This window comes from Chaetomium strumarium (genome assembly GCF_033439665.1).
Source record: "Chaetomium strumarium strain CBS 333.67 chromosome Unknown B0T15scaffold_5, whole genome shotgun sequence".
Classification (NCBI taxonomy): Eukaryota; Fungi; Ascomycota; class Sordariomycetes; order Sordariales; family Chaetomiaceae; genus Chaetomium; species Chaetomium strumarium.
The window spans coordinates 1,955,457-1,980,631 of NW_026944433.1; the positions used below are offsets into that span (position 1 = coordinate 1,955,457).

The 25,175-nt window shown below is 55.2% G+C and overlaps 10 protein-coding genes across 10 annotated transcripts; 7 read left to right on the plus strand and 3 right to left on the minus strand.

Moving 5' to 3' along the window:
- Positions 1-124: 124 nt before the first annotated feature.
- B0T15DRAFT_558268 (thioredoxin-like protein) lies at positions 125-1,682 on the plus strand (the record flags this gene model as incomplete). The annotated part of the gene is made up of 5 exons (XM_062870465.1): positions 125-199; positions 256-324; positions 426-456; positions 566-859; positions 950-1,682. The coding sequence occupies 5 exons, from the start codon at positions 125-127 to the stop codon at positions 1,228-1,230; spliced, it is 750 nt and encodes a 249-aa protein (XP_062720264.1). The 3' UTR covers positions 1,231-1,682.
- Positions 1,683-1,933: 251 nt separating this feature from the next.
- On the minus strand, positions 1,934-2,521 carry B0T15DRAFT_494946 (histone-fold-containing protein; the record flags this gene model as incomplete). The annotated part of the gene is made up of 3 exons (XM_062867066.1): positions 1,934-1,978; positions 2,040-2,192; positions 2,309-2,521. 3 exons carry the CDS (start codon positions 2,519-2,521, stop codon positions 1,934-1,936), a joined length of 411 nt encoding a protein of 136 aa, XP_062720265.1.
- Positions 2,522-3,915: 1,394 nt separating this feature from the next.
- On the plus strand, positions 3,916-4,693 carry B0T15DRAFT_243197 (histone-fold-containing protein). The gene is made up of 3 exons (XM_062863090.1): positions 3,916-4,153; positions 4,216-4,353; positions 4,419-4,693. Exons 1-3 carry the CDS (start codon positions 4,144-4,146, stop codon positions 4,580-4,582), a joined length of 312 nt encoding a protein of 103 aa, XP_062720266.1. The 5' UTR covers positions 3,916-4,143; the 3' UTR covers positions 4,583-4,693.
- Positions 4,694-7,129: 2,436 nt separating this feature from the next.
- Positions 7,130-8,223, plus strand: B0T15DRAFT_243237 (uncharacterized protein). Its single transcript, XM_062863091.1, has 3 exons — positions 7,130-7,593; positions 7,651-7,844; positions 7,935-8,223. Exons 1-3 carry the CDS (start codon positions 7,355-7,357, stop codon positions 8,102-8,104), a joined length of 603 nt encoding a protein of 200 aa, XP_062720267.1. The 5' UTR covers positions 7,130-7,354; the 3' UTR covers positions 8,105-8,223.
- B0T15DRAFT_243238 (uncharacterized protein) lies at positions 8,224-9,095 on the minus strand. Its single transcript, XM_062863092.1, has one exon. It carries the CDS (start codon positions 8,907-8,909, stop codon positions 8,343-8,345), a length of 567 nt encoding a protein of 188 aa, XP_062720268.1. The 5' UTR covers positions 8,910-9,095; the 3' UTR covers positions 8,224-8,342.
- A 1,927-nt stretch (positions 9,096-11,022) lies between these two features.
- B0T15DRAFT_243292 (general substrate transporter) lies at positions 11,023-13,333 on the plus strand. The gene is made up of 3 exons (XM_062863093.1): positions 11,023-11,343; positions 11,405-12,152; positions 12,213-13,333. Exons 1-3 carry the CDS (start codon positions 11,174-11,176, stop codon positions 12,927-12,929), a joined length of 1,635 nt encoding a protein of 544 aa, XP_062720269.1. The 5' UTR covers positions 11,023-11,173; the 3' UTR covers positions 12,930-13,333.
- Positions 13,329-14,201, plus strand: B0T15DRAFT_536665 (uncharacterized protein). Its single transcript, XM_062869565.1, has one exon. The coding sequence runs from the start codon at positions 13,738-13,740 to the stop codon at positions 14,020-14,022; it is 285 nt and encodes a 94-aa protein (XP_062720270.1). The 5' UTR covers positions 13,329-13,737; the 3' UTR covers positions 14,023-14,201.
- Positions 14,202-15,291: 1,090 nt separating this feature from the next.
- Positions 15,292-17,314, plus strand: B0T15DRAFT_243302 (amino acid permease/ SLC12A domain-containing protein). Its single transcript, XM_062863094.1, has 2 exons — positions 15,292-15,771; positions 15,870-17,314. The coding sequence occupies exons 1-2, from the start codon at positions 15,414-15,416 to the stop codon at positions 17,066-17,068; spliced, it is 1,557 nt and encodes a 518-aa protein (XP_062720271.1). The 5' UTR covers positions 15,292-15,413; the 3' UTR covers positions 17,069-17,314.
- B0T15DRAFT_243329 (uncharacterized protein) lies at positions 17,297-18,146 on the minus strand. The gene has a single exon (XM_062863095.1). It carries the CDS (start codon positions 18,007-18,009, stop codon positions 17,560-17,562), a length of 450 nt encoding a protein of 149 aa, XP_062720272.1. The 5' UTR covers positions 18,010-18,146; the 3' UTR covers positions 17,297-17,559.
- Positions 18,147-18,672: 526 nt separating this feature from the next.
- Positions 18,673-23,846, plus strand: B0T15DRAFT_568316 (EPSP synthase-domain-containing protein). The gene is made up of 2 exons (XM_062870756.1): positions 18,673-23,484; positions 23,561-23,846. Exons 1-2 carry the CDS (start codon positions 18,829-18,831, stop codon positions 23,633-23,635), a joined length of 4,731 nt encoding a protein of 1,576 aa, XP_062720273.1. The 5' UTR covers positions 18,673-18,828; the 3' UTR covers positions 23,636-23,846.
- Positions 23,847-25,175: the final 1,329 nt, after the last annotated feature.

Sequence of the window (25,175 nt, forward strand, 5' to 3'; positions counted from 1 at the left end):
CAAACCTCAGGTGCAGCAGTCCTTCAACAGCTTGCTTAAATTGTAACATAAACACGACTCGCGCATGCCCCTATCCCCAGCAACGATCCTCAGGAGCTCTCTTACATTGTCAGCAACTGCCATAATGGCCCGCCCTAAGATCACCCTCTACGTCGACACCGTCAGCCCCTTTGCCTACGAGGCGTATTACGTGCTGCGGGTGGGAGGCAACCCGGGGAGATGCTTGTACAGTGGCACTATGCTGACATGAGACAGCATGATCCGGTCTTTAAGAACTGCGATGTCACATACGTGCCCATCTTCCTTGGTGGGCTGATGCACAAGGTGAGAGACTCCTTTCCTCGTGGGCTGGAAATGCCCGGTCTACAATAGAGTTTAGTACTCTAGGTAGTAGGTAGTTATCTTCAGTACTGATGCCATAACAGTGTGGAAATACACCGCCCCTCAAGATCAAGAGTACTACCTACTACGTCTTCCCATCTCCCAAACCCTTCTCCCCTCCTCCTGCTCCTTTCTCCACCCAGGGAGATGAGACGCCATTAACAATTACCCTTACCCACAACAGACAAAGACAAGTGGATCAACGCCGAACGCCTGCGCTGGGCAGGCTATTTCTCTATCCCGATGACGACGGGCCTGCCGCCAGACTTCCCCGCCAACACGCTCCCGGTCATGCGCGCCCTCTGCGCGATCGCGGCCTCGGACACCCAGCAGGCTCAGCAACAGCAGCAGCCACGCCTGACGCGCGCGCTCGACGCGCTCTTCGCGAGGCACTGGGTGGACGCAGTGGCGACACACAAACCCGAGGTGCTGAAGCAGACGCTGGTGGGCCTGTTTGGCGAGGCCGAGACCGAGAAGAGTAATTCTCCCCCCATGCCTCCTTCGGTTTCCCTATTTCTGTCCCGCCCTTCTTGTTGTATTGTATTGTACATGTACTAGTACGATACAGTACAAGGCAGGGCCAGTTATGATGGTACTAGTAACTATTGGATGGTGGCTAACCGCAGGGCAACCGCAATAGTCCTCGCTGAAGCAAGTACGACGGGTAAGAAGGCCCTGCTCGAAAATACGGACAAGGCATTCGCCGAGGGTGCGTTCGGCTTGCCGTGGATGGTCTGCACCAACACCAGGGGCGAGACCGAGGGCTTCTGGGGCGTCGACCACCTCGGTCAGGTGGTTCAGTTCCTCGGGCTGCGCAAGGACGGGAACCCTTGGCGCGCTCTACTGTAATCTGCACTTCCCTATCATGTATTTCTTGATTGATTCACCATTTGTTTGTACACAGTACAGTCGACCGCCTGTTTGTTCGTTATTAGCGCCTGACTTGAAGACCACGGTTGCCCCAGTTTTCAATCTCAACATCAAACCGGCGAGTTCCTCTGTGGAAGGAAGGTATCGATGGGCAGAATATTTTGGATTTCTGCGGTATGCTCCATTCTCTTGCGCTGAATCAATCCTTTTCCGGCAGTTCTGCAGTGTTGTTGCGGAATTGGAGACATGGCTCCCTGTCGCCAGCTCCGAGCTAACAGGGGATGAACGGTACCTACCCCTTAAGTTACGTTTAGTTGCTCCAAGCCCTGGCATGGTGTTTGACTCTTGACCGGACCAGGGTGTCGCGTCTCTGCTCCCATCCGCTCATCACCGCAACGAATGTTTTTTTCAGACTCCACCAGGGAACGCGTCACGTAGCGATGATGCGCGTCTACGAGTATAATCGTGATCATAAAATCAGCGTAGTATTAGCAGCACCACCCCGCCGCTAGGTAATGTACACCGGAGAGAAAACCCATCGCAGTCAAAAACGCCGTTGTCCCTTTGTGCCGTGAATGACCCCTTCATCCATCAGAGCATCCCAAATGAAAAGTCATGACCACCCAACCCCAACTGAGCCAGCGCTCAAAAAGCAAAAGGAAAAGGCCAACCATGGATTCGCTTAGTTGCGCTCACCACGGAGGCGACGAGCAAGCTGGATATCCTTCTGTAGTGTATGTTAGCTAATGGCTCATGTAGTCGCTGATGGGTGGGGCGTGGCAACGTACCGACTGGATGGTGACGCGCTTGGCGTGGATGGCGCACAGGTTGGTGTCCTCGAAGAGGGAGACGAGGTAAGACTCGACAGACTCCTGGAGAGCACCGATGGCGGAAGACTGGAACCGAAGGTCCGACTTGAAGTCCTGAGCGATTTCACGAACCTGCATTGTGCGCGTCGCGTTAGTCGCGATCGATGACGAAACGCGATTGATTGAAATCGCGCCTCGGTCGCAGCGATGGCGCAAGCGACCGAGCAACTCTTGAGGGGCAAACGTACCAGGCGCTGGAAGGGCAGCTTCCGGATGAGAAGCTCAGTGGACTTCTGGTAGCGACGGATCTCACGAAGAGCGACAGTACCAGGCTTGTAGCGGTGGGGCTTCTTGACACCGCCGGTGGACGGGGCCGACTTGCGCGCAGCCTTGGAGGCAAGCTGCTTACGCGGGGCCTTGCCACCAGTGGACTTCCGGGCGGTCTGCTTAGTGCGGGCCATTGCGATTGATAGTTTGATGTGTGGTTGATGAAAATTGAATGTATCGCGATGGATCGATGGATGGATAGATGAATGGGTTGCAGAGTGGAGCGATGTAAGAGTGACGAAAACAGTGAGGGGGGAAGTGGTCTAAATAGGAATTCGAAGCGGTCAAAGCGCTGGCTGATTACGTGGCGAATTTTTTGAATCAGTTCTTTGCGCGCCTGCCGTTTTGCCTTGTTGCGTGCGGCCCAGAACAGGGGTCTGTTGTGTGGGTAATTGGGCTAGTTTCTGCACACGAAAACGGACTTGTTTTTGGAGGAAGATTGGCAACGCATTGCTATTATTTTGTTGATCTGACTTTCTATTGGTTCAAAATGCTCACCGACGCAAGGGCCAGCCGCGAGGATTGAAATGTGGGGTCACTGCTGCCACATTCTGGCCCGCAGCGAGCTACGAGCTACAGGCCCGGTACCTTACGTACTACGTACAGTTCCAGATCCGCATCCGTAAGGCTGGACGGCAAGTGCACTGCAAAGACTTCAGCCCACCAAGACCCGGATGAAACTGGGGTGGGAACACGATATGCAGTTGTAGCTCGACGGCGATAACAGTCAAAACCGGTGGCAAGTGCTAACCATTAACTGGAAGCGAAGCGAAAAGCGCCTTGACAATAAGCGGGGGTCCCAAAGGCACCTGTCACTCCATACTAATACTACGAACAGTAAACGTAGCACGGTGCTTTACCTTACTACCTGAGGTCAATGGTTATCAGGCAATGAATCAATGGAGAGTGGGATATTTCGTTGTCTCCAGATATACGAATCTATAGAGATATGTTTCCATGTAGCGATCCCTCATGCCATTCCAGGGAAACTACGGGTTATCTCGGGGTCGGTTGGAATCGTCGACCCTCGTATGTATTGTAGGTACCGTTCTGTGCCTGTCCTCCTTTCGCTACAACAGAAAACGGGTAATGGAAAGCAGAGATTCGAGCGGCGTGGGATACTCGCCGAAGAGTGTCCAACACGCAAGAGTAAGAGCACCAAGCTTATTAGGTGGCCTCAAGGGGTATGAGATTTGGCCCTCAGAGCCGGCATGGTACCTTATGACAGGCAGGGGACTCGGGGAAGTCCCGGCCACCTGTGACGACATTTCGAGATACAAGACTGGCAAGTTCTGGTATCGAGATGAGGTGCTGGTGCGGGTGGCATGGAAGTTGCGCCTGTAGTCGGCGCCTGGCCGAGCCGCGTTGCGCATGAGACCCTCTCCGGCCGGCGGCGAAAGATCAAAACGGTTCTAGCGGCAAGGTTGCTAGCCTTCCATCTGCATTCACAGACCAGTCAGAGCTTGTCACACTCTTGCCCACTAGAAAACAGGCATGTGTTCCATCTGTTTGTGATCGATGTGGGGCATATCGCTTGACCGTAGACGCGGAAGGCAGGGGTCGCGGGAAACGCGTTGGAAATCAGCCCGGAAATCAGCGCGATTTGATTTGCCTGCCAAATCGAATCGGTGCATTTACTATTAAAGGCGGCTCCCTTCCCCACGTTTCCCTCGAACCTCCTTCTTGCAACCCGCATCCACACAAAGCGTTACATCTTTCAGCGCCATTCCACAACCAACTTTCCACATTTATCAACATGACTGGACGTAAGTCGCATCACGAGTCCGTCGCTCGTTTGAACACCGTGCTAAATCACTTCTCTCCGCAGGCGGCAAGGGCGGCAAGGGCCTCGGCAAGGGTGGTGCCAAGCGCCACCGCAAGATTCTGCGTGACAACATTCAGGGCATCACCAAGCCTGCCATTCGCCGTCTGGCTCGTCGTGGTGGTGTCAAGCGTATCTCTGCCAGTACGTTGCATTCCCGCATCTCGTGCGCGTCCAAGGTTGTACGCGATTCTAACGCGCTCCTGTAGTGATCTACGAGGAGACCCGTGGGGTTCTCAAGACCTACCTCGAGGGCATCATTCGCGACGCCGTCACCTATACTGAGCACGCCAAGCGCAAGACCGTCACGTCTCTGGACGTTGTCTACGCCCTCAAGCGGCAAGGCCGCACCCTCTACGGTTTCGGTGGCTAAATGCCCTCATCACGACATCATGAAGTTTCTGCGCGCATTTTTCTCGCTATCGGTTATGGCTGGGCTACGATGAGTTTCACGGGCAATGGGTCTCTTGTTTTTTCTGGGTTCTGTACCATAGGGGCGGTCAACATAAGGTGTTTGCGTGGGTGGAAATACCAAAGTGTAATGGATGCCCTCTGCGGACGGCATTTCTGATCAATCATTGTGCGCTTTTCTGAATGTGCATGATATGTCTCGTCCATTGTGACTCAAAAGCATTGAGTCACGTGCGAGTCGTATGTGATCCAGGAGCGCCGGGGTCGGTTCTCCTGCGTTCGGGCACACAAGTTCCTTGCAGTTTGCAAGTGTGTGAGTCACGCATTTCCTGCGACCAGAGCGTCGCTCAATACAGTGCAACCATATACAGGTCGAACGTCTGCCTAGTGAGCTATCAGATTGGTGTGGCCCAGAAGATGGAGAGCCTTACCACAGTAGAGTCAGTTTCGAATATGATACATATAGATTCGGCTTGCTGACATCAAATGGTCCGATAAATGGTTGTGTCAGAGACGTACTTGAGACTTAGCACCCTTGTGGTGGTCAGCTCAGTGCTTACTTTTGGAATCACGCCCGCATTGCAAGCTGGGAGGTCAGGACACAGGCAGCACGACCCGTAGTGTCGGGGGCGGGGAGTAGATTAGTAGGTACCTTATGTAATTGTACCTACCTTAGGTTATCTGCTTAGGTATGTATTGCCCATAAACATTTCGGGGGAATTTTGTACCAGGTGATACCTTACCTCCCCTTCGACCTCGTTGGTACCTTAAGCTTCTGCTATCTGTCTGCATGGCTGGCCTTCATTGCGCCGTCTTCCGCTACGTCAGGGTGGGTGCACCGCCAATGCTGCAACAGACCCCTTTCCAGTAAGCGATGAAGAGCAGAGCAGAGCACGCTCACGTAAAGTCGATCCAGCCAGGCGATTTTATTTCGAGGTGTGCTATTTGCTCCACTGAGTTGAAAAAGATCCAAAGCCACAAGTAGCACCGACCTGGATACTATCTGAGTGGTTTGAATTCTAGCTTTGCCCTCTCTGTTGTTATTGTGCTCTGACGGTGAGTCTGTTTCTGTCGTAGGTCCGTTTGTCTCAGGATAGACCCAACCCATCAGCTCAACCGCCACTCATTGGGTATTCCGGCTTACGTCTGTCTCTCTTTCGTAAACACGGTGTCATCGACACCAGTGGTGGCTAATTCGCCGCCCTTTATATAGCAGTGTTAAAGGGTAAGGAGACTTTCCTGAAGTGACCTGCTCGTCGGTCTAGTCGTCACAAGTGCCTATCCAACCAGTTCGTGTCCGCCGGAAGTGATTCATGCCAACGCTCACGGTAGCTCTCCATCAAGGTGGCGGGAGCCGTGAAGAAAAGGAAAATAAGAAAAAGAAAAGAAAATCGCGGTCTAGAGAGGTCGTTTAGAGTACGAGAGCGGAGCAGTGACGGCGGTATATCCAGACCTGTATAGGGAGTTGACCATGGGTACGCATATGGACAGAACCTATGAGATAAAACTCATGTATTCTGGGCGCCCATGCACTCGCGGTGCCCGTGGGCTGTGGATGTTGACTGTACTATCCATCACTAGGGGCTGATTTTTCCTCGTTGCAATGACCCAGAGAGCCGCGCATGGTTCATCGTGTCTTTCTTTAGACGGCATAGACACTATGTAGATATCATCGACACCACCCATAGATTATGTGGTTGTTGCTAGACTATGCCCTGACGCTGCCAACTTGAACTTTGCAGCTAACGACTGAATGAGGATGAACTACTACCTGCCTTACGAAAACTGTCTTGTCCACTACCTCGCGCTCGCTCGGTTAGTCAGCACTTCATTCCGTTTATTAGTTTTCAAACCTACTGCATTGCCACCCTGACCTCTTCTCGGTAGATGGGTAACCTGCTGTGCTGACATCCCTTTATCAGACTTTCCCTTTCCCCCCGCCCTCCCCCCACCCCCCCCACCAAGCCCAATTGCCTTACACACCTTGCCACATGTCTGAGTCTCTGCGTGTGGCATTGACACACCAGTTCTCTGCCGACATGGCTTCGGCGCCAGGTTCAAGCTCCGCAACAACCTACGTAAACTGAACATGTCCTAGCTGAACATGGTGTTTCGGGCTGCCATTAAGGGTGATATAATGCCTGTGGCTGCCGAGGGGTTGACTGCCTACTTATTCGCACACCTGACGTAACGGAGGGCCAGGTGCGCCTGTAAGGCCCCGATACTTAAGGGGCACAGAACGAGAGCATTGGGTCTACACCCAGCATCGAACACGGGCAATCAGAGCAAGAGTCGATCTGGCATGTGGGAGTTTGGATTGCACTGTAACCAAAACTGTAAAACCTAGGTAGAGAAGGACGGCTAACTGAACATTCAGCCTATTTGTTCTCCTCTGGATTGCCTGAATACCGCATCAAAGGCCTGCATAAAACATGTTCGTATTCCTCGACACTTGTGTAATAAGTAGATCATAATGTGCTCTAGATACTACAACCTTAGATCGTACTACAATCAAACCTGGTAGAAAGCAGGTGTGAATGGGCGAATACACCGCTTTGCTGTCGGAGCTACTAATAGTGCTCAGCTGTGACATCGCATGACGCCCATTCTCAAGCCACATATAGAATACGAGGTCCAGCATCGCAGCTGCAGGCTTGGCCAACTCTTATTTTCGCCTAGCCTCGCGGGAGTTGCAACTCCATGGGTAACATGATTGGAGAACCAGGCAAACATCATGCTGCTCGATGAATGCAAATTGCAATGGCTCACCCAAGCTGAGAGGCAGATCCCCGCACACCGCACAGGCGGCCTAGAAATAGACATCGTACCCTCCCACGGCGACGTGTTGATGGGCCCAGTTCCCCGCGTCTCTCCCACATCGACCAGGCCGCTCAGAAACAAGAGGGAACAGCAAGGGCATACAATGGCCGTGAAATACACCTCGTCCATCCTAGCGATCATCGTCGCGCTCGCGTCAGCGAAGTACCTTCCACACCTAAGGACTGGCGGTAACTAATGGCATGCCAGCAGCCACCCAGGCATGAGCTCGCCTGCCTGCCCTGCCAAATCATCAAGCACCACAGTACAGTCAACCACATCGACATCAACCACGCCGGGCCCAGACACGCTGCCAGCATCATGCACCTACCGGCCAACAGCAACATGGTACGCCACCAGCGGGTGTGACATACCGTGCCCTACCTCGCCCCTCTGTATCGCAGACAGTCAGTGCACACCAGATCGTCTTGTTGAATAATGGTAGTTACTCTAACCAAGAAGCAATGCTGACTGATGTCTCGTACAATTGCCATTAGACTTCGTCGTGGTGCCCTGTGGATGCACCCGCGCCGCTGTAAGCCCAACGACCATCACCATCTGCCCGACGAAGGCGCCCTGCAACCAGTGCATGACTGGCTGGGGCATCGCGACTATTACCGAATCCAACTGCCCGCCGACCGCAACTGCCACCACGAGTACGGCTTAGCGGGTGGGACGGATGACGACGGGAATTGTGGGTTTTTACGAGCCGTGGCGGATGGCAATTGCCGGGCAAAGGAAGCACTTTGTTGTCTGGAGTGGGGCTTCGTCGGCGGTTGGATTAAGAAGGGGTTGTCCGCGCATCCCGAGGAGAGCGAGAGACCAAGGAGTAGGTCGCCATGAATCTAGTTCGTTGTGTAAGCAGTGAAACTCAACCATCATTTCAGCGCTGTGTGCCTCGGTGTTCAAGCGTCGGCTGAGGGAACGAAGAAGTGGAATTGGCCCGAAGTGTCCTTTCCTTCCAGGCCTCCTAGGTGCTTCATCTCCACCCGACTTCGGGTCCGGAGCATAGGTAACCTTAGATCACCGACCCAGTACCGACTAGCGAGACATTTCCACGGCGGGAATCCGGTAAGACTCTTGAGGCAGCGATGGCCATAACAACCGCATGCCGCTTGGCCGCCATAATGGACCAGTCCAGACCTGCGAGGTACCTTAGTTAAGGTGGTTCTGTCCTTGGACGGAGCTGGATCTGATAACCGCGCCTCAGCTCTCGAATGCTCTTTCCTCGTTGTAGACGCCAAACTGGAAGCCCATTTGTTTAGAAATGGTAGTCTCCGAGGCCACGAAGCATCGACCAGGGCTTCCCTAGCCAACAGCAAGAGCGGCCTGCAACTGGAGCTGCACGGCAGGACATACGTACAACTTTCAAACGCAAGGGCACGGGAAGCCAACTGTATGAGGATAAGATACAACTCGGCGCTTACCACTGGGCAAGTACGGTCTGACAGGAGGGAAGCTGCCTTGGCCATAAAGGAAAGAGAGTAAGAAAGAAAGAAAAGAAAGAGAAAGGAGAATAGAAACACCAAGAGAAAAAACGGGGGGAAGAGAACCAAAAACAAGAGTAAAGAGAAAGAAAGAAAGAAAGAGCCTGAGGGAACCTGCGATGCCTTAAATTCACTTTCGCGTAAGATTCTGATCAAGATGAACGACACGTGCCGCACGCGTGCTTGGTCGCGTTGGGGCTTTGGGGTGAGAGCAAGGCGCATCGTGAAACCTGTCACGGAGAATTTTGATTGGTCACACGCTGTAGCCACACCTTTCCTGTTCAGGCAACCCATTCGAACGCCTCACCTCCTTTTCATCAGCCAGCTACGGCCTGGCCACATTGCATTCCTGCGCCGAACAACTTGTTGGAATGTGTCCAAGCTTTCCCGGTTCATCCGACCTCCAGACATTGTGAACCCGCAGTTTATGAGCGGATTCCACCCGACTGCGATGCTTGTCAGGGCGGTTCCTAGTTGCTCCAGCTGTCGATGGAGACCAGCGACGCCTCAGAAGCAGTCGTGTTTCAGTTCCACCAGCCTCCATGCATGCCCTAGGAAGCATAACGGATTATGGCGACTGATGAACCACAAAGCTACAGGACGGCGACCGCCGACCGCACGACTCGGCCTACCCATCGATCGATCCTCAATCCCGTCACACCCAGAAGGACCGAACGCTACACGCAGAAGGACCGAGCAAGCAAGAGGTCTATCATCCTTTGGACGTGGCCGCGGGGCTAGATCTCGTGCCCTAGAGAACTCTGATTTCAAAGCTTGCGGCGAATTTGCAGACCACGAGAGAGGACAGTGGGGACGCATTTCGCCGCGATGGCTCCCGAGCGACCGTGGGCCTGTGTTTCTAACCTGACATCATAGGGAGTATCAGGACACACTGCATGGCATATCCATTTTCCGGACCGCTCGGTGTTTGTCGGTGTTGCGGTGAGCATCACGACGGCGGCCGGACTCCGGACTGAACGCGGAGGGCTGACAAGGAGACGAACGGGGCCCCGGATACAGCATCTGTTTCCCCGAGGGGAAATCGACCCAGAACATCTGGTGATTGCTGGGGATTTGGAGTATGTGCACGTTGTACGCTCTCGGTGCTTCTTCGTCTCGAGGTTGCAAGGGTTATCTTCGTTTTGTTGCTGTAAGCTCCGCCAGATCCGTTGGCAACGGCCCGACCTCGGGAATCACGTCACTCCACAGGGCGTGACGATGACAGCATAGCGCGCCTTGTTGGATCCATCGATTACGGGCCCTTCTCATGTCAACCATGCAATTGCCGTGACTTAGCGTCCAGAACTGCCGTGATTGATCTCTGAAGGGCACGTTAGCCTCAGGCTCACACCCATCCAAAGGAGGATCCCGGATCCCGGATCTTCACAGGAAGGCCCGCTGAAGGGCATTCCTGTTGTGCTGAGACCCTCAACCCACAACTTGATGAATTTATCCGCAACTTGCTTTGACCGCCTTCCTCCGGCTCTAAAGTATGATACTAGCTACTGTGCAGAATTCTAGTGAATGTACAATAGGGCATTATTTGTACAGAATGCCATTTCCGTTTCCTGCCAACATTGAGGGGCAGGCTGGGTTTGGCGCGGCCCGCGGGGTTGCAGCGTCTGAGCGTGGGGGTGCATCGTGGCCTAAGGCTAGAACACAAATCTCCTGCATATTGCACGGTGGGTCTGTGTTCTTGAACCGCACGACGTCAGGGTTACCAGGTACCAGGTAGGTACCTTAGCATGGAACCACCCGTTCTTTTCCTGGAAGTGTAGATCCAGGGTCCGACTTTCCATTGCTCTGCCCTGCGACGGCCTTTCCACGGGGTTACTGTGTAGCAGATGGCGGAAGGCATCACGGTATGGATATCGTGTCGGGCTCGGAGCATCCACTTTCGGCAGGACCGGTCTGTGCAGGCGCGTTCCTCTCGCTCTTGGTCCCATGGGGCTCCTCGTCTCTCGCGCCTTCCGTCTCCAGTCTCGTCATCGAGATGGAAACCCGCAGTCCTGCCCGGCTGACCACAAACCTGAAAATGTTCATAAAGGCAGGACTTCCTGTCACGTTCGGGCCTACTTGGAATCCTCGCCCGTCCCCTTCAAAGACTCGAACACTTGAATAATACAAACACAACCACTCGAGATCATACTTTGTCTGTCTGTCTATGCTTCCTTTTTATGAAGAAGCCCTTCGGCCGGTCAACTAGGTAATCTTTCCTCACTCACACTATACGGCGCACGAAAAACAACATGGCCTTCTCCAGGCAGCGTTCCCAGCAGGACGCCAGCCCTGATCCCAAACTAGCGGGAGAGATTGCGCCGTCACCAGCAGCCGCAGTTTCAGAGGAGAAAGTCACGGCCGCTGCCGTGTTCCTCGGTGTCGTCGCCAGTGTTGGCGGCTTTATGTTTGGCTATGTCAGGTACGATAAGATGCCCACGGCAGCATGGCCTCTCTTGGGCTTCCGCTAACAAGGACTACAGTGGTCAGATCTCCGGCTTCTTCGACATGTCGGACTATGCCGCGCGCTTCGGAGCACACAACCCATCCACGGGAGCCTATGAGTTCAGCGCCGCTCGTCAGGGTACCATTGTTGGCCTCCTCCCTGCCGGCTGCCTCATTGGCTCCCTGATTGCCGGCAACATCGCCGACTCCTTGGGCCGTCGCATGGCCATTTCGGTCTCGGCGCTCTTCTGCTGCGTCGGTAACATCATCGAGATCTCGTCAAACACTGTCTGGGCCCAATTTGCCGTCGGTCGCCTCATCACCGGCTTCGGTATCGGCGCTCTTTCGGTGGCCGTCCCTATGTATCAATCCGAATCGAGCCCTGCTATCATTAGAGGAATCCTCATTTCTACCTATCAGCTTTTCATCACGCTCGGCATTTGGACTGCGGAGATGATCAACTACGGCACTCACAACAGGACAAACTCGGCGTCGTGGCGCATCCCCAATGGTCTGTCCTTCCTGTGGTCCCTGATTCTCGGCCTCGGCATCCTCGCACTCCCGGAGTCGCCCCGCTATGCGTATCGCAAGGGCCGCGAAGATGAAGCCCGTCGGACCATCGCTCGCCTGGCGGGTCTCGATACGCACCATGCTGCCGTCAACATGCAGATTGACGAGATCAAGGCCAAACTCGACGAGGAAAGAGCCGGTGCTGAGACCCGCTGGTACGAGATCTTCACCGGCCCGCGCATGCTGTACCGGACGTTGCTGGGCATCATCTTGCAGGCAAGTGTCCCTCATCAAACACCCCTCTCCGTCAGCCTTTGTTTGCTAACTGTCAAACAGTCCGGGCAGCAGCTTACGGGAGCGAACTTCTTCTTTTACTACGGAACCACCATCTTCCGGGCCACTGGACTTAGTGACAGCTACGTGACCCAGATAATTCTTGGGTCCGTCAACGTGTTCTGCACATTCGGTGGTCTGTACGTGGCCAAGAAATGCGGTCGGAGGAACGCCCTCATCGTGGGCGCGCTTTGGATGATGGTGTGCTTCCTCATCTACTCGTTTGTCGGCCACTTCAAGCTCGACCATACCAACCCTGCGAACACGCCGGCTGCCGGCAACGTCCTGATCGTCTTCTCGTGCCTGTTCATCGCGGCCTTTGCCTCGACGTGGGGCCCACTCGTCTGGGCGGTCGTCGCCGAGCTCTACCCAGCCAAGTACCGCGCTCCGGCGATGGCCATTGCGACTGCGAGCAACTGGCTCTGGAACTTCCTCATCAGCTTCTTCACTCGCTTCATCACCGACGCCATCGACTACCTCTACGGCCTGGTGTTTGCCGGCTGTTGCCTGGCGCTTGTTGTGATTGTGTTCTTCTTCCTGATTGAGAGCAAAGACAGGAGTCTGGAGGAAATCGACACGATGTATCTCCTCAAGGTCAACCCCATCACCAGCAGCAAGTGGGACGAGAAGGAAGCCATGGCCCACAGCACCAGCACCAGCGGCCGGCAGTCGCGGCACACCGACCGCGAGGATCCTCTGGAGATGCAAGCGGTGGCTTGAGCAGGTGAATAGGGGCGGGATGTGGATAATGATGAGTATGAAAACGAAAAACGACCGAAAAGAAAAACAATCGATATTGCCTGGTGTCACGGAATCCCTTTTGATGATCACGTATCCTACACGGGCAGAGCCTTTGCTGTGGACCTGAGCTTGTACATACCTACGTTTGAAGCTTTCTTTGAAGGGCGTTGCTGGAGACGGCGGAAAAGGGGATTGCAGTGCCTTTTCTCTTAATACGAGGATAAAACCCCCAGGGTACGCGCAAGAGCTTGCCTGACATACTTAACCTTAGCTGGGGCACTGTACATTGGCCAGCTTTAGGCGTCGACTCTGGAGGCAGAAGAATCACCACTAAGTTTTGTTACCGTATCATTATGTTCGAGCTTATGCATGCTGGCGGTCAAGTCATTGCATTGGTAGGTTCCAGCCTCCAGCACCTATCATATCCAGGTTGACTTCCAAATGTTGTTGCAGTGATTTGTCACCTGACCAAGCAATACCTAGGGTGGTAGGTAATCATACTTCGGGTCTTCGCGCTTTGAATAGGGACCAAGAAAACATGCTGGGTGGAGGCGAAGGCGATTGATGAGCGAAAAAGAGCAGGGGAAAAGAAAGAAAACTTTTTCCATCTTCTCCCCTTTTGAGTTGCCACTTCTCTTGATGGGGAATCCATAATAACTAAATCCATTCCATAAGACCCTTAGCATGTTTCGCTGCATGCTTCTGGATTCTCGGCCAGGCTGCTCGGCAAGACTCCGGGCTCACTTGCGGCTCGGCTGCTGCGGCCGCGGCTGCTTCAGTCCCTCGGATGATCGACGGTGGGCCCGGTGATGATAGTGTACACCAATTTCCCCCCTTCTTTCTTGATTCTTCCATCCTCTATCTGCGGCGTCCTGTGCTTCTCTCGTCTTTGAGCATCTTTTCCTTTTCCTTCCTTCATGTGCTTATTTACTTTATTCGCAGCGTCATCCAGATTTGTGTATGTGTGAGGCGGGGTGTGTGTTGCTGTTACGGATTGTTAAATGCAACAACTTACCTCTACTATGAAGGTGGGCTCGTTGGAGACCGAGCATTTGATATGGTGGGTCCTTGAGGTTATATTCGGCTCCGGCCGGTGGGGGCTGGGCGGGTTTTTCACAAACCGTACGGAGGTACTTCCCTCCGTAGCTGTTCGTCAAGTGTATATTGGTTTTCGTCTGGGTTAGCAGCAATATCAAGCCGAAGCTATTAGGATTAGGACATTTCAAAAAAGATATATATACTATGTACTGGGCTGCCTTGTGAACTCAAGCACATGTATTGAATAATTGTACGTTCATCTCCAATGGGGGGCTTTTCGGTTTGTGTACCCCCCCAGCTTGTCGCACCCCGTCGAAATCTTTGCGATGCACCCTCTCTCTAGACGAAATAAGCCGTACCCTACATCTGTGGCAGCCTGGCAGCAAGGGATACTAGTAGTTAGATGCAATTACTATATGTTGCTAAGATGGTGTCTTCTTTCATTTTGACTCTTTTGTTTCTTGCCTATCTTTCTTCATAGCTTCACTTTCTGATCTTGTCGTTTCTTTTTCACTTTCCCCTTTCTGATCCTTCAGGATGGATTTTGCTTGCTTGACATCTTTCAAACTATCGAAGCCAAAACTGCGGCTTTTTCTGACATGGGGGGAGGCACCCAGCGTGTCCACCGGCTCGGCACTTCCCTACGTGTACCTGTCCTTGTCTCGTTACACTACATAGGTAATCCCGTTTCCTAGCGCCGGAGAAAGACTTGTTGGTCGGACATAAACAGGGCTGTGGCCTTTCTCGAGCTCACTGCTCAATTTTTTTTTCTTGATCGGCTGCCCCTGTGTTACTACCGGGCCTTCGCTAGCCGCAGCGGGTGGCTCGAGATGAGACTTCACCACGACGCTCTCGTTATCAGTCATGGGATTCATCACATTTCTCACTGACTCATTGTTTCCTTTATCAGGCATGTTGGCTCCAATGGATATGGAATATATGTATTGGAAGTTGCAAGACTTGAGATATACCTACATATTACGCCTTGTGAAGTGATCAGGTCATTGCGGATCCACCCGTGGTCAAGTTTTTTTTTTCCCCCTCGTCTACCTCTTCCGGGCATACGAAGGCATACACTACCTGTGTGTGGTATTCCACACACCGTTTCCACTTCTTCCCCGTCCTTCCCATCGCCTGGGCTGTTGCGCCTCGTCTGGTCTCTTGGCCGTACGCAAAGCATCGCACGGTTGGGACTCGCCGTACTACCCCGGGCCTGTACCCCGACACATCAGCCCACGCCTGGACCTTTCTCTGGCCCTGTGGCTTTCTCTCCGCAGACAGAGCGCTCCAAGGCGGCCTGAGGGGCGGACAGTGTGAGAAGAGAAGCGAGATAGGCCCGATGAAGGCCACCGAGACCCGGCCGCCCTCCCCGGTCGGCTACTCCTCCGGGAGGACGTCGGCGTCGTGGGTACCAGCGGCGAGAAGATGGTGAAGCCGGATGCCATCCCGGGGAAGGGCGACAACAACCCCAACAGCGACGCCAGCTCGGCACAACAGGGCGAGCTGCAACGGCAGCTGTCCGGGAGGCATCTCAACTTCATCGCCATCGGCGGCACCATCGGCACGGGCTTCTTCCTGGGCACCGGCACGGCGTTGGTCAAGGCTGGTCCGGCGGGGTGTCTCATATCGTACGTCTTTGTTGGGACCGTCTTGTGGTCCGTGATGGTGTGCTTGGGCGAGATGGCTACGTATATCCCGACGGCGGGCGCCTTCTCCATCTATGCGTCGCGCTTTGTGGACGACAGTTTCGGGTTCGCGGTGGGGTGGCTATATTGGTTTGCCTGTGAGCCTTTCCTCCCCTTTTTTCCGGAACCCGTCTGATCTGCTGTGGTCGGGACTGTTGTGAGTAGAAGCTGACGGCGCATTCGGATTGGAAAACAGGGGCTACAACATACGCTCTCTCGCTCACCGCCGCGGGGCTCATCATCCAGTACTGGAACCAGAGCTTCAACATCGGCATCATTATCGCTATCTTCTGGGTCGTCTTCACTATCGTCAACTACCTGCCCGTCGGTATATACGGTGAGCTCGAGATGTGGCTGTCCAGCCTCAAGGTCATCACCATCGCCGGCTTCATCGTCTTCGGCATCTGCATCGCGGCCGGTGTTGGCCAGGAGGGCGTGCTGGGCTTCAAGTACTGGCACGACCCGGGCGCCTTCAACGAGTACCTCGCGCCCGGCGGGGTAGGGAAGTTTGTCGGCTTCTGGGCCGTGATCATCCAGGCCGCGGTCGCGTACCAGGGCGCGGAGCTGGTTGGTGTCGGCGCAGGCGAGGCACGCGACCCCCGCAAGACGGTCCCGAGCGCGATCCGGGTGTCTTACTGGGGGATTATGAGCCTGTTCGTGGTGACCATGTTCCTCATCACCATGACGGTGCCGTCCAACGACCCCGGCCTGCTCGGTGACTCGTCCAACGCATCCGCCTCGCCGCTCGTCATTGCCGCGCACCGGGCCGGCGTCAAGATTCTCCCAGACATCATCAACGCCGTGCTGCTGACGGCCGTCCTGTCCGCGGCCAACTCGAACGTCTACTCGGGCAGTCGCGTGCTGGTGGCGCTAGCCGACGAAGGCCAGGCGCCCGCGCTGTTCAAGAAGACGAACCGGCACGGCATTCCGATCTATGCCGTCATCGTAACGGCCGCCTTTGGGCTGCTCGGGTTCCTGAACCTGTCGGCGGACGGCGCCAAGGTATTCAACTGGTTGCTCAACATCACCGGTGTTGCTGGGATGACGACCTGGACGAGCACCTGCGTGTCCTACCTGGCCTTCATGCGCGCCCTCAAGGCGCAGGGGATCCCGCGATCCGAGCTGCCGTATGTGTCGCGCTTCCAGCCCTACACCGCCATATACGGAGTCTTCTTCAACGTCCTCATCACTCTGACGCAGGGCTTCACCGTGTTTATGGACTGGGACACGAGCGATTTCTTTGCCGCGTACATCAGCCTCATTCTCTTTGTCGTGCTCTGGGCCGGGCACAAACTCTGGTACCGGAAACCGATGGTTGACCCGGCCACTGCCGATCTTGTCCGGGGACGCTATGACCTGAACGAAGAGCGATTGGCCGCTGATGGCGGAGTATGAGAAATCAGGACTGTCGGGTTCTCGCGAGAACGGGAAGCCGCTTGGCTCGAAGGGGGTTCCTGGGGTGGTCGAGTCCGGGAGGCTTCATTATAACGCCGGCCAACCTGCAAAGATGGCGTGGTCGATGGCACGAAAGTTGGCGATAGGAGCTTGTTCGCTTAATGATATATGATATTTTTCTTCACTCCCCCGACATCGTTTCTCCCGCTCACAGAACCATGTTCCAACTGACCCTCGTAGTTGTCATGGTCACAACAGTGCCAACAACATGGGGGGCAGGAACCAGTTGTGCCAAGACATAGGCCACCGAAAGCCTCAGCCCACGGGTCATGCTAACTAAGCGTGGAGCTTTGCAGCGTCTTGGAGGAGCCAACGCGGGAATTTCGTATAGGGGGTTTCATTAGCAAAGTAAGGTCAGTCAAGCAACCCAGAGATTGCGGCAAGCATTGCTGTTGTTAGGTAGGCGCACACCAATGGCACGGTTCGTCATCTTAACCAACCCATCTCCAAATTTTGACCACGGTGCCTAACTTTAGCTCCAGGGGGGCAAACACCCAGAACCACATGGTTGGACTCATGAAGGGGAGATAACAGCAAACTGTGGTCAGATAAAAAGCCCTCGGCATCGCCTCACAACTTCTCGATGTGGATTTCCCACTCGGGGTTTTGGCATCTCGATGGCACAATGGCTCGCCGGATAGAAAGAGCGGTGCAAGTGAGCCGAAATCTCGACGACAGAAGACCACGTATATGGTATGGGATGATTCTGGAGATTTGCAGACTTGCCCGATGTATGACGCAACTGTAGGTTCAATGGATGTCAGCCAGGCGAGCCAGGCTTGGCCTGTATCCGTATTGTCCTGTGTGAATCGGACTTTGAACCAAGATCGCAGACAGCCTAGGAGGTCGGTCGTCCTTATCAAGCCTGGGGCACGTACCATATCATAGATGTCATTGCATTGTATTGTACTAGGCAGTACAATACATAAGATACCCTTGAGTCTTTACTGCCGTTTCCATCAAGTTGCTTTTGTTATTAAGCTGGTGCGGATCTTCAACAGGGCTGCAAGGGTTGCTGTCAACCGATGCCCCGCCAGCATGCCCCGCCAGCCATGAACCCTCTGTGAGTCTCCGACAACGGCAAAGTGTTCCTTCTGAATCTCACTAGTCCTTGAGCAACGAGAAGGTGCACTGCCGAGATACACACATTGTTACTGGCCCGGGGACTGAGATCATATGACTTTCAAGTTCATAGCATGTCCTATGACCTGGTAGTATGCACGATGCCTTACCTTAGCTTCTAGGCTCCGCTGTTGCTAGAAACTCGCGAGACATGAGAGAGTGATTACGTGGGGCCCAGTAGTTCGCGCGTAGGCTTGTTGCGAAGGCTCATCAGTTGCAGTCGATCAAGGACGTCATAAACCCACATGGGGTAAGGCCAGATGAAATCAGAAGACATGTTTCAGGCGACGTTGCTGACTGCGTGGCAAATGTGGTCGGCGTTGACCTGATGCATTGCAGCTACCGTGTCGTGGCGTAGCGTACTTGTACCTACATTACCATACAAAAAGGTCCGCTTAAGTTTTTTTCCCCGCGGGGCAATTCCGAATCCAACACTACCTACTACTAGTTTAATAAATTGCCCACCCACGATCCCAGCCTCCGGGAGAAACAAACACAAGCAAGCCGTTCTGCTTCCCATTGTCAACTTCGCACTCGCATGTCGGGCCCAATTCACCATCACGCACATTCTGAGAACCATGGCGGGCCCCAGCGGCTCTGATCCCACGCGGATAGCGATTCTGGGCAAGGAGGACATTGTCGTCGATCACGGCATCTGGCTGAGCTTCGTGACTCACGACCTGCTCCAAAACATTCCCTCGTCCACTTATGTCCTCATAACCGACACAAACCTGTTCCAGACATACGTGCCGCCATTCCAGGCTGTTTTTGACAGTGCCGCTCCAAAAGATGCTCGCCTCCTCACCTACGCCATCCCGCCCGGCGAGTACTCCAAGGGTCGCGAGACAAAGGCGGACATCGAGGACTGGATGCTGTCACAGGCGTGCACTCGCGACACCGTGGTTATCGCCCTCGGCGGCGGCGTCATTGGCGACATGATTGGCTACGTCGCCGCCACATTCATGCGCGGCATACGATTTGTGCAGGTTCCAACGACGCTGCTCGCCATGGTTGACTCATCAATCGGAGGCAAGACAGCCATCGACACGCCCATGGGCAAGAACCTGATCGGTGCCTTCTGGCAGCCCCAGCGGATATATATCGATCTGGCCTTCCTCGAGACGCTGCCCGTGCGCGAATTCATCAATGGCATGGCCGAGGTCATCAAGACGGCCGCCATCTGGAACGAGTCCGAGTTCGCCGCCCTCGAGGAGAACGCGCCTGCCATCCTCGAAGCGATCCGGTCCAAGGGTTCGAGCCCCTCTGCCCGCCTCGCGCCCATCCGGCACATACTGAAGCGCATCGTTTTGGGCTCCGCACGCGTCAAGGCTGAGGTAGTCTCTGCCGATGAGCGGGAGGGCGGGCTCCGGAACCTCCTCAACTTTGGCCATTCCATCGGCCACGCTTACGAGGCCATCTTGGCCCCCCAAGTCCTTCACGGCGAGTGTGTGGCAATAGGAATGGTCAAGGAGGCAGAATTGGCACGCTTCCTTGGCGTCCTTAGGCCTGGTGCTGTTGCCCGTCTGACCAAGTGCATCGCAGCCTATGATCTACCAACCTCGGTGCACGACAAACGGATTGCAAAGCTGTCAGCCGGCAAGCAGTGCCCGGTCGATGTGCTCCTGCAGAAAATGGCCGTCGACAAGAAGAACGAGGGCCGCAAGAAGAAGATCGTGCTGCTCTCCGCGATTGGCAAGACGCACGAGCCGAAAGCCACTGTGGTCGATGATCGTGCCATCCGGATCGTGCTCTCTCCGTCCATTCGGGTCACCCCGGGTGTCCCCGAGGGTCTCACAGTTAGTGTGACTCCGCCGGGTTCTAAGAGCATCTCCAACAGGGCCCTGATCCTGGCTGCCCTCGGAGAGGGAACAACGCGCATCCGCGGCCTCCTTCACTCGGACGACACACAGTATATGCTCACAGCCATCGCTCAGCTGCAGGGAGCCACTTATTCTTGGGAGGATGCCGGAGAGGTCTTGGTCGTCAAGGGCAAGGGAGGCAAACTGCAGGCTAGCGAGGAGCCTCTGTATCTGGGTAATGCCGGCACCGCGTCGCGCTTCCTCACGTCTGTCGTGGCCCTTTGCTCGCCATCCGCCGTTTCTTCGACTGTGCTGACGGGCAACGCACGGATGAAGGTGAGACCCATCGGGCCGCTTGTGGACGCACTGCGCGCGAATGGAGTCGGTGTCCAATATCTCGAAAAGGAGAAGAGCTTGCCGGTGCAGGTGGATGCCAATGCGGGCTTTGCTGGCGGCGTGATCGAACTGGCTGCCACTGTCTCGTCGCAGTATGTCTCGTCCATTTTGATGGCTGCCCCATACGCGCACAAGCCAGTCACACTCCGACTCGTCGGCGGCAAGCCGATCTCCCAGCCGTACATTGATATGACCATCGCCATGATGGCTTCGTTTGGCATCGAGGTGCGCAGGTCACCGGATGACCCCAATACATATCACATCCCCCAGGGGGTGTATAAGAACCCGGCCGACTATGCCGTTGAAAGCGACGCCAGCTCGGCGACCTATCCCTTGGCCGTCGCAGCCATCACCGGCACTACCTGTACCATTCCGAACATCGGTTCCAAGTCGCTGCAAGGGGATGCCCGTTTCGCCGTTGAGGTACTTCGACCTATGGGCTGCACCGTTGAGCAAACCGACACCTCGACAACTGTGACCGGCCCGCCGATTGGAACGCTCAAGGCCATCGAGCATGTCGACATGGAGCCCATGACGGATGCTTTCTTGACTGCCTCTGTGCTTGCCGCCGTCGCCTCGGGGACCACGCAGATAACCGGCATTGCTAACCAGAGAGTCAAGGAGTGCAACCGGATTGCGGCGATGAAGGATCAGCTGGCCAAGTTTGGTGTCCAGTGTAACGAGCTCGAAGACGGCATCGAGGTCACCGGGAAGCCGTACGGTGAGCTTGGGGATCCAAGCGAGGGCATCTACTGCTACGACGACCACCGTGTCGCCATGAGCTTCGGCGTGTTGTCGACCATCTCACCGCATCCGGTCCTCATCCTCGAACGTGAGTGCACCGCCAAGACGTGGCCGGGATGGTGGGATACCATGTCTCAGGCCTTCCGAGTGCAGCTCGACGGCGAGGAGGATCCGACTGTGAAGGACACGGCGCAACCTTCGCGCTCAGGCACGGACAAGTCTATCTTCGTCATTGGAATGCGCGGCGCGGGCAAGTCGACAGCTGGCCGCTGGATGTCCGAGATTCTGAGAAGACCACTCATCGACCTGGACGTGGAGCTGGAGAGACGGGAGGGGATGGCAATCCCGGAGATCATCCGTGGGGAGCGCGGCTGGGAGGGCTTCCGGAAAGCCGAACTCGACCTTCTCGAAGATGTCATGAAGAACCAAGCCAAGGGGTACATCTTCTCCTGCGGTGGAGGCATCGTTGAGACCGACGAAGCTCGTAAGCTGCTCATATCCTACCAGAAGAACGGCGGTTGTGTGCTACTGGTACATCGCGATACCGACCAAGTCGTCGAGTACCTAATGCGAGATAAAACCCGTCCCGCATACTCGGAGAACATCCGTGAAGTTTACTACCGCCGCAAGCCGTGGTTTGGGGAGTGTAGTAATTTCGAATACTACAGCCCGCATCTGGACGGGTCCGAGGTTCTGCTTGAGCCGCCAGCCGACTTCAGTCGGTTTTTGTCCGTCATCTGCGGCCAGGCAGCGCATTTTGAGGAGGTCCGCAAGAAAAAGCACTCCTTTTTCGTTTCATTGACCGTGCCCAATGTGGCCACTGCGATGGACGTAATTCCTAGGGTGGTTGTGGGTTCTGACGCCGTTGAACTGCGCGTGGACTTGCTGGAGAGCTATGAGCCGGAATTTGTCGCTCACCAGGTTTCTCTCCTCAGGTCCGCGGCGAAGGTCCCCATCGTCTACACGATCCGCACAGCCAGCCAGGGAGGCAAGTTCCCGGATGACGAACACACGCTGGCTCACCAGCTGTACCAAGTTGGCCTGAGGACAGGTGTCGAGTATCTCGACCTGGAGATGACCATGCCGGTGGACATACTCGAAGCCGTGACCGAGAGCAAGGGCTTCACGCGTATCGTGGCGTCCCACCACGACCCCCATTGCCAGCTCTCGTGGAGGAACGGATCCTGGATCCCTTTCTACAACAAGGCGTTGCAATACGGCGACGTGATCAAGCTCGTGGGCGTGGCGCGTGAGATGGGTGACAACTTTGCCCTTACGAACTTCAAGATGAAGATGCTCGCCGCCCACGATAAGCCAATGATTGGGTTGAACATGGGCACGGCAGGCAAGCTCAGCAGAGTGTTGAACGGCTTCATGACGCCAGTCAGTCACCCGGACCTACCGTCGAAGGCGGCACCTGGACAGCTGTCCGCGGCAGAAATCCGACAGGCCCTAGCGCTCATCGGCGAGCTGGAGCCAAAGTCATTTTATCTCTTCGGCAAGCCGATCAGCTCCTCCCGGTCACCCGCCCTCCACAACACGCTCTTCCGCGCGACTGGGCTGCCGCACCAGTACGGACGCTTTGAGACGGACAACGTCAACGACATCCGAGACGTGATCCGCTCCCCCGAGTTTGGTGGCGGCTCGGTGACGATTCCCCTCAAGTTGGACATCATGTCCCTCCTGGACGAAGTCACCGACGCTGCGCGGGCCATCGGCGCCGTTAATACGATTATCACGGTGCCCTCGGCAGATAGTGGGAAGGCCACCCTCCTCGGCGATAATACCGACTGGAAGGGCATGGTCTTCTCGCTCCGCTCGGCCGGCCTGATCCAACGCACCGAAGCACACCCCGGTGCGGCCATGGTCGTCGGCTCGGGTGGAACCACTCGCGCCGCCATCTACGCGCTACACTCGCTGGGTTATGCGCCCATCTACGTCGTTGCGCGGACCCCGGAGCGGGTCAAGGAGCTGGCCGACGGGTTCTCGGCCGACTACAAGATCCAGCACCTCGCGGCGCCGGACGAAGTGGCGGCGCTTGGGCCCCGCGACGCGCTGCCGACCGTTGCCATCAGCACCATCCCCGCGGACAAGCCCGTCGATGCTAGCATGCGCGAGGTGCTGGTTGCCGCGCTGCAGGGCGGCGGCGCGGCGGGCAAGAGCAAGGGCGAGCCGCGCGTGCTGCTCGAGATGGCGTACATGCCGAGGCACACACCGCTGATGCAACTAGCAGAGGATGCGGGCTGGACGACAATCCCCGGGCTGGAGGTGCTTACGGCTCAGGGGTGGTATCAGGTACGACCATTTCCCCCCTCTTTTACCTTACCGTTCTACTCTAGTGAATGTCGCTAATGCGGTGACATTGTCGCAGTTCCAACTGTGGACGGGTATTGCTCCGCTCTATGCTGATGCGCGGGCTGCTGTTATGGGCAGTGAGTCGGCGTAATAAGAGCCTAAGGGGGCCAGGGGGTTGGTGTATCGGGGATGTTGTCATTGTTAGTAGTCATTGAGCTCATTAGGCTTGACTTGGCCATATCAACTCCGTCGAGGTGTGTGTGTAGGGTTGTTTGCTTTGAGGGATATGGATGTAGACACAGCTCATTTTATTACACCTCCGGTGATTTTCCCAAGTACGCTATCACCCAGCTGCCATTGAATTTCAGTCCATGAGGTTAAGGCGACCCGCGTCTCTGTCGTCGCAGCTCGACATATCCGCGTCGACGGAGGGAGCTGAGGTTTGACCAATGCGTGATTACCAGGTCTGGCTCTCGGTCGCCCCATATCAGGACCCCAACCAGAGGGCCGGGTCTTACCTCCGGTAGACACCCTACGGATTGGGTGCAGAAGCTGTGTTTGGGTTACTTTACGCGTAGGCTCGGATGTTGAGTTTTCGGAGTTTATCGCTGCGCCGCATGCATGCATACATGTGTGCATGCTGCTGTGTCCCATGTCCCCGGTTCTACACCTGTGCGCGAGCTCTGAAACAAAAAAAGAGAAAAGTGGGAGGCCGTGCGGGTAGGGCCGGATGGAGTCGGTGGGCTCGGGAGCACGCCCTGGGGGTGGGGCTTGAAAACACTGGATTCCAGTCCAGCCTGGCTGATTCCATATGCACGCTGTAAAATCTTCCCCCAATGTGAATATGGTGGTGCGTATTAGCTAGGTATTTGTCAGACACGAGAAACCGCTGGAAGAATGTCATTTACCTACATACAGTAGCAGAGTAGATACCGGGTATGTTTTGTCGTTTGTTCAATGATCAAAGAAATGGTTCATTCGGACAATCCTGCCCTATTTGGTTCTCTAGAGTTACAAACCGAGTGAGTAATCAGATTATATGTAGTTTCTCGCGCGCACTGCGAAGGGCTTGCTGCCAGGTTCGGGTGACCACACCACTGGACACAAACAAATGACGGATGCACTGCCGCTCTGGCCTGCCGGCCACGCCGTGGAGACAAGAGTGTGTTGTTCGGTGATATCTCGTGTTTTAGCAGGTGTATTAGTGCTACTGGCAGCGAACTTGGTGTATGGTTTACTATGTACAAGTACGGATGTACAGTAGGTTCGGCGTTTGCGGGAAAAAGCCAATCCGTGGCGCAGCCTTCAGAATGTCAAGGCACTGTGAGCAAGACAAAAACTGAATCGAAGCGCATTGGCTTCCAGGAGCGATGTTAACGCTATCATATGGTTGTCAAAAATCGATCGTTTGGTCGCAACCCGGTGGAACAATGAGAAACTGGGATCGGGGCCGGGGCTGTGTCCGTCAAACTAGACCCTGTAGCTGATACAGTTGTACGCACTGTAGGTACGGTTGTGTAGAAATTTTCGATCGGCGTCTTCCGAGAGCCCACCCAGATCGCTGCGCCTTACCCGAGTCCCTTAAAATTTGTCCTACACTACTTTTGGAGTAGCTCGCTCTTCTGTTGACCCGGCCTCGGCAGCCCCGGCTGCGGACGGGCAATCGAGACCTGCATTAGCGTGCTGCCGTG

Bases quoted from the DNA above. Each gene is read 5' to 3' on its own strand.
- B0T15DRAFT_536665 (XM_062869565.1), top strand. From the start codon at position 13,738: ATGATCGACGGTGGGCCCGGTGATGATAGTGTACACCAATTTCCCCCC.
- B0T15DRAFT_243302 (XM_062863094.1), top strand. From the start codon at position 15,414: ATGGTGAAGCCGGATGCCATCCCGGGGAAGGGCGACAACAACCCCAAC. The intron at 15,772-15,869 runs GTGAGCCTTTCC...ATTGGAAAACAG, and splicing joins GTGGCTATATTGGTTTGCCT to GGGCTACAACATACGCTCTC.
- B0T15DRAFT_243237 (XM_062863091.1), top strand. From the start codon at position 7,355: ATGCTGCTCGATGAATGCAAATTGCAATGGCTCACCCAAGCTGAGAGG. The intron at 7,594-7,650 runs GTCAGCGAAGTA...GCATGCCAGCAG, and splicing joins GCGATCATCGTCGCGCTCGC to CCACCCAGGCATGAGCTCGC. The intron at 7,845-7,934 runs GTCAGTGCACAC...AATTGCCATTAG, and splicing joins GCCCCTCTGTATCGCAGACA to ACTTCGTCGTGGTGCCCTGT.
- B0T15DRAFT_243329 (XM_062863095.1), bottom strand. From the start codon at position 18,009: ATGGTACGTGCCCCAGGCTTGATAAGGACGACCGACCTCCTAGGCTGT.
- B0T15DRAFT_243292 (XM_062863093.1), top strand. From the start codon at position 11,174: ATGGCCTTCTCCAGGCAGCGTTCCCAGCAGGACGCCAGCCCTGATCCC. The intron at 11,344-11,404 runs GTACGATAAGAT...CAAGGACTACAG, and splicing joins TTTATGTTTGGCTATGTCAG to TGGTCAGATCTCCGGCTTCT. The intron at 12,153-12,212 runs GCAAGTGTCCCT...ACTGTCAAACAG, and splicing joins TGCTGGGCATCATCTTGCAG to TCCGGGCAGCAGCTTACGGG.
- B0T15DRAFT_568316 (XM_062870756.1), top strand. From the start codon at position 18,829: ATGGCGGGCCCCAGCGGCTCTGATCCCACGCGGATAGCGATTCTGGGC. The intron at 23,485-23,560 runs GTACGACCATTT...ACATTGTCGCAG, and splicing joins CGGCTCAGGGGTGGTATCAG to TTCCAACTGTGGACGGGTAT.
- B0T15DRAFT_243197 (XM_062863090.1), top strand. The intron at 4,354-4,418 runs GTACGTTGCATT...GCGCTCCTGTAG, and splicing joins TGTCAAGCGTATCTCTGCCA to TGATCTACGAGGAGACCCGT.
- B0T15DRAFT_243238 (XM_062863092.1), bottom strand. From the start codon at position 8,909: ATGGCCAAGGCAGCTTCCCTCCTGTCAGACCGTACTTGCCCAGTGGTA.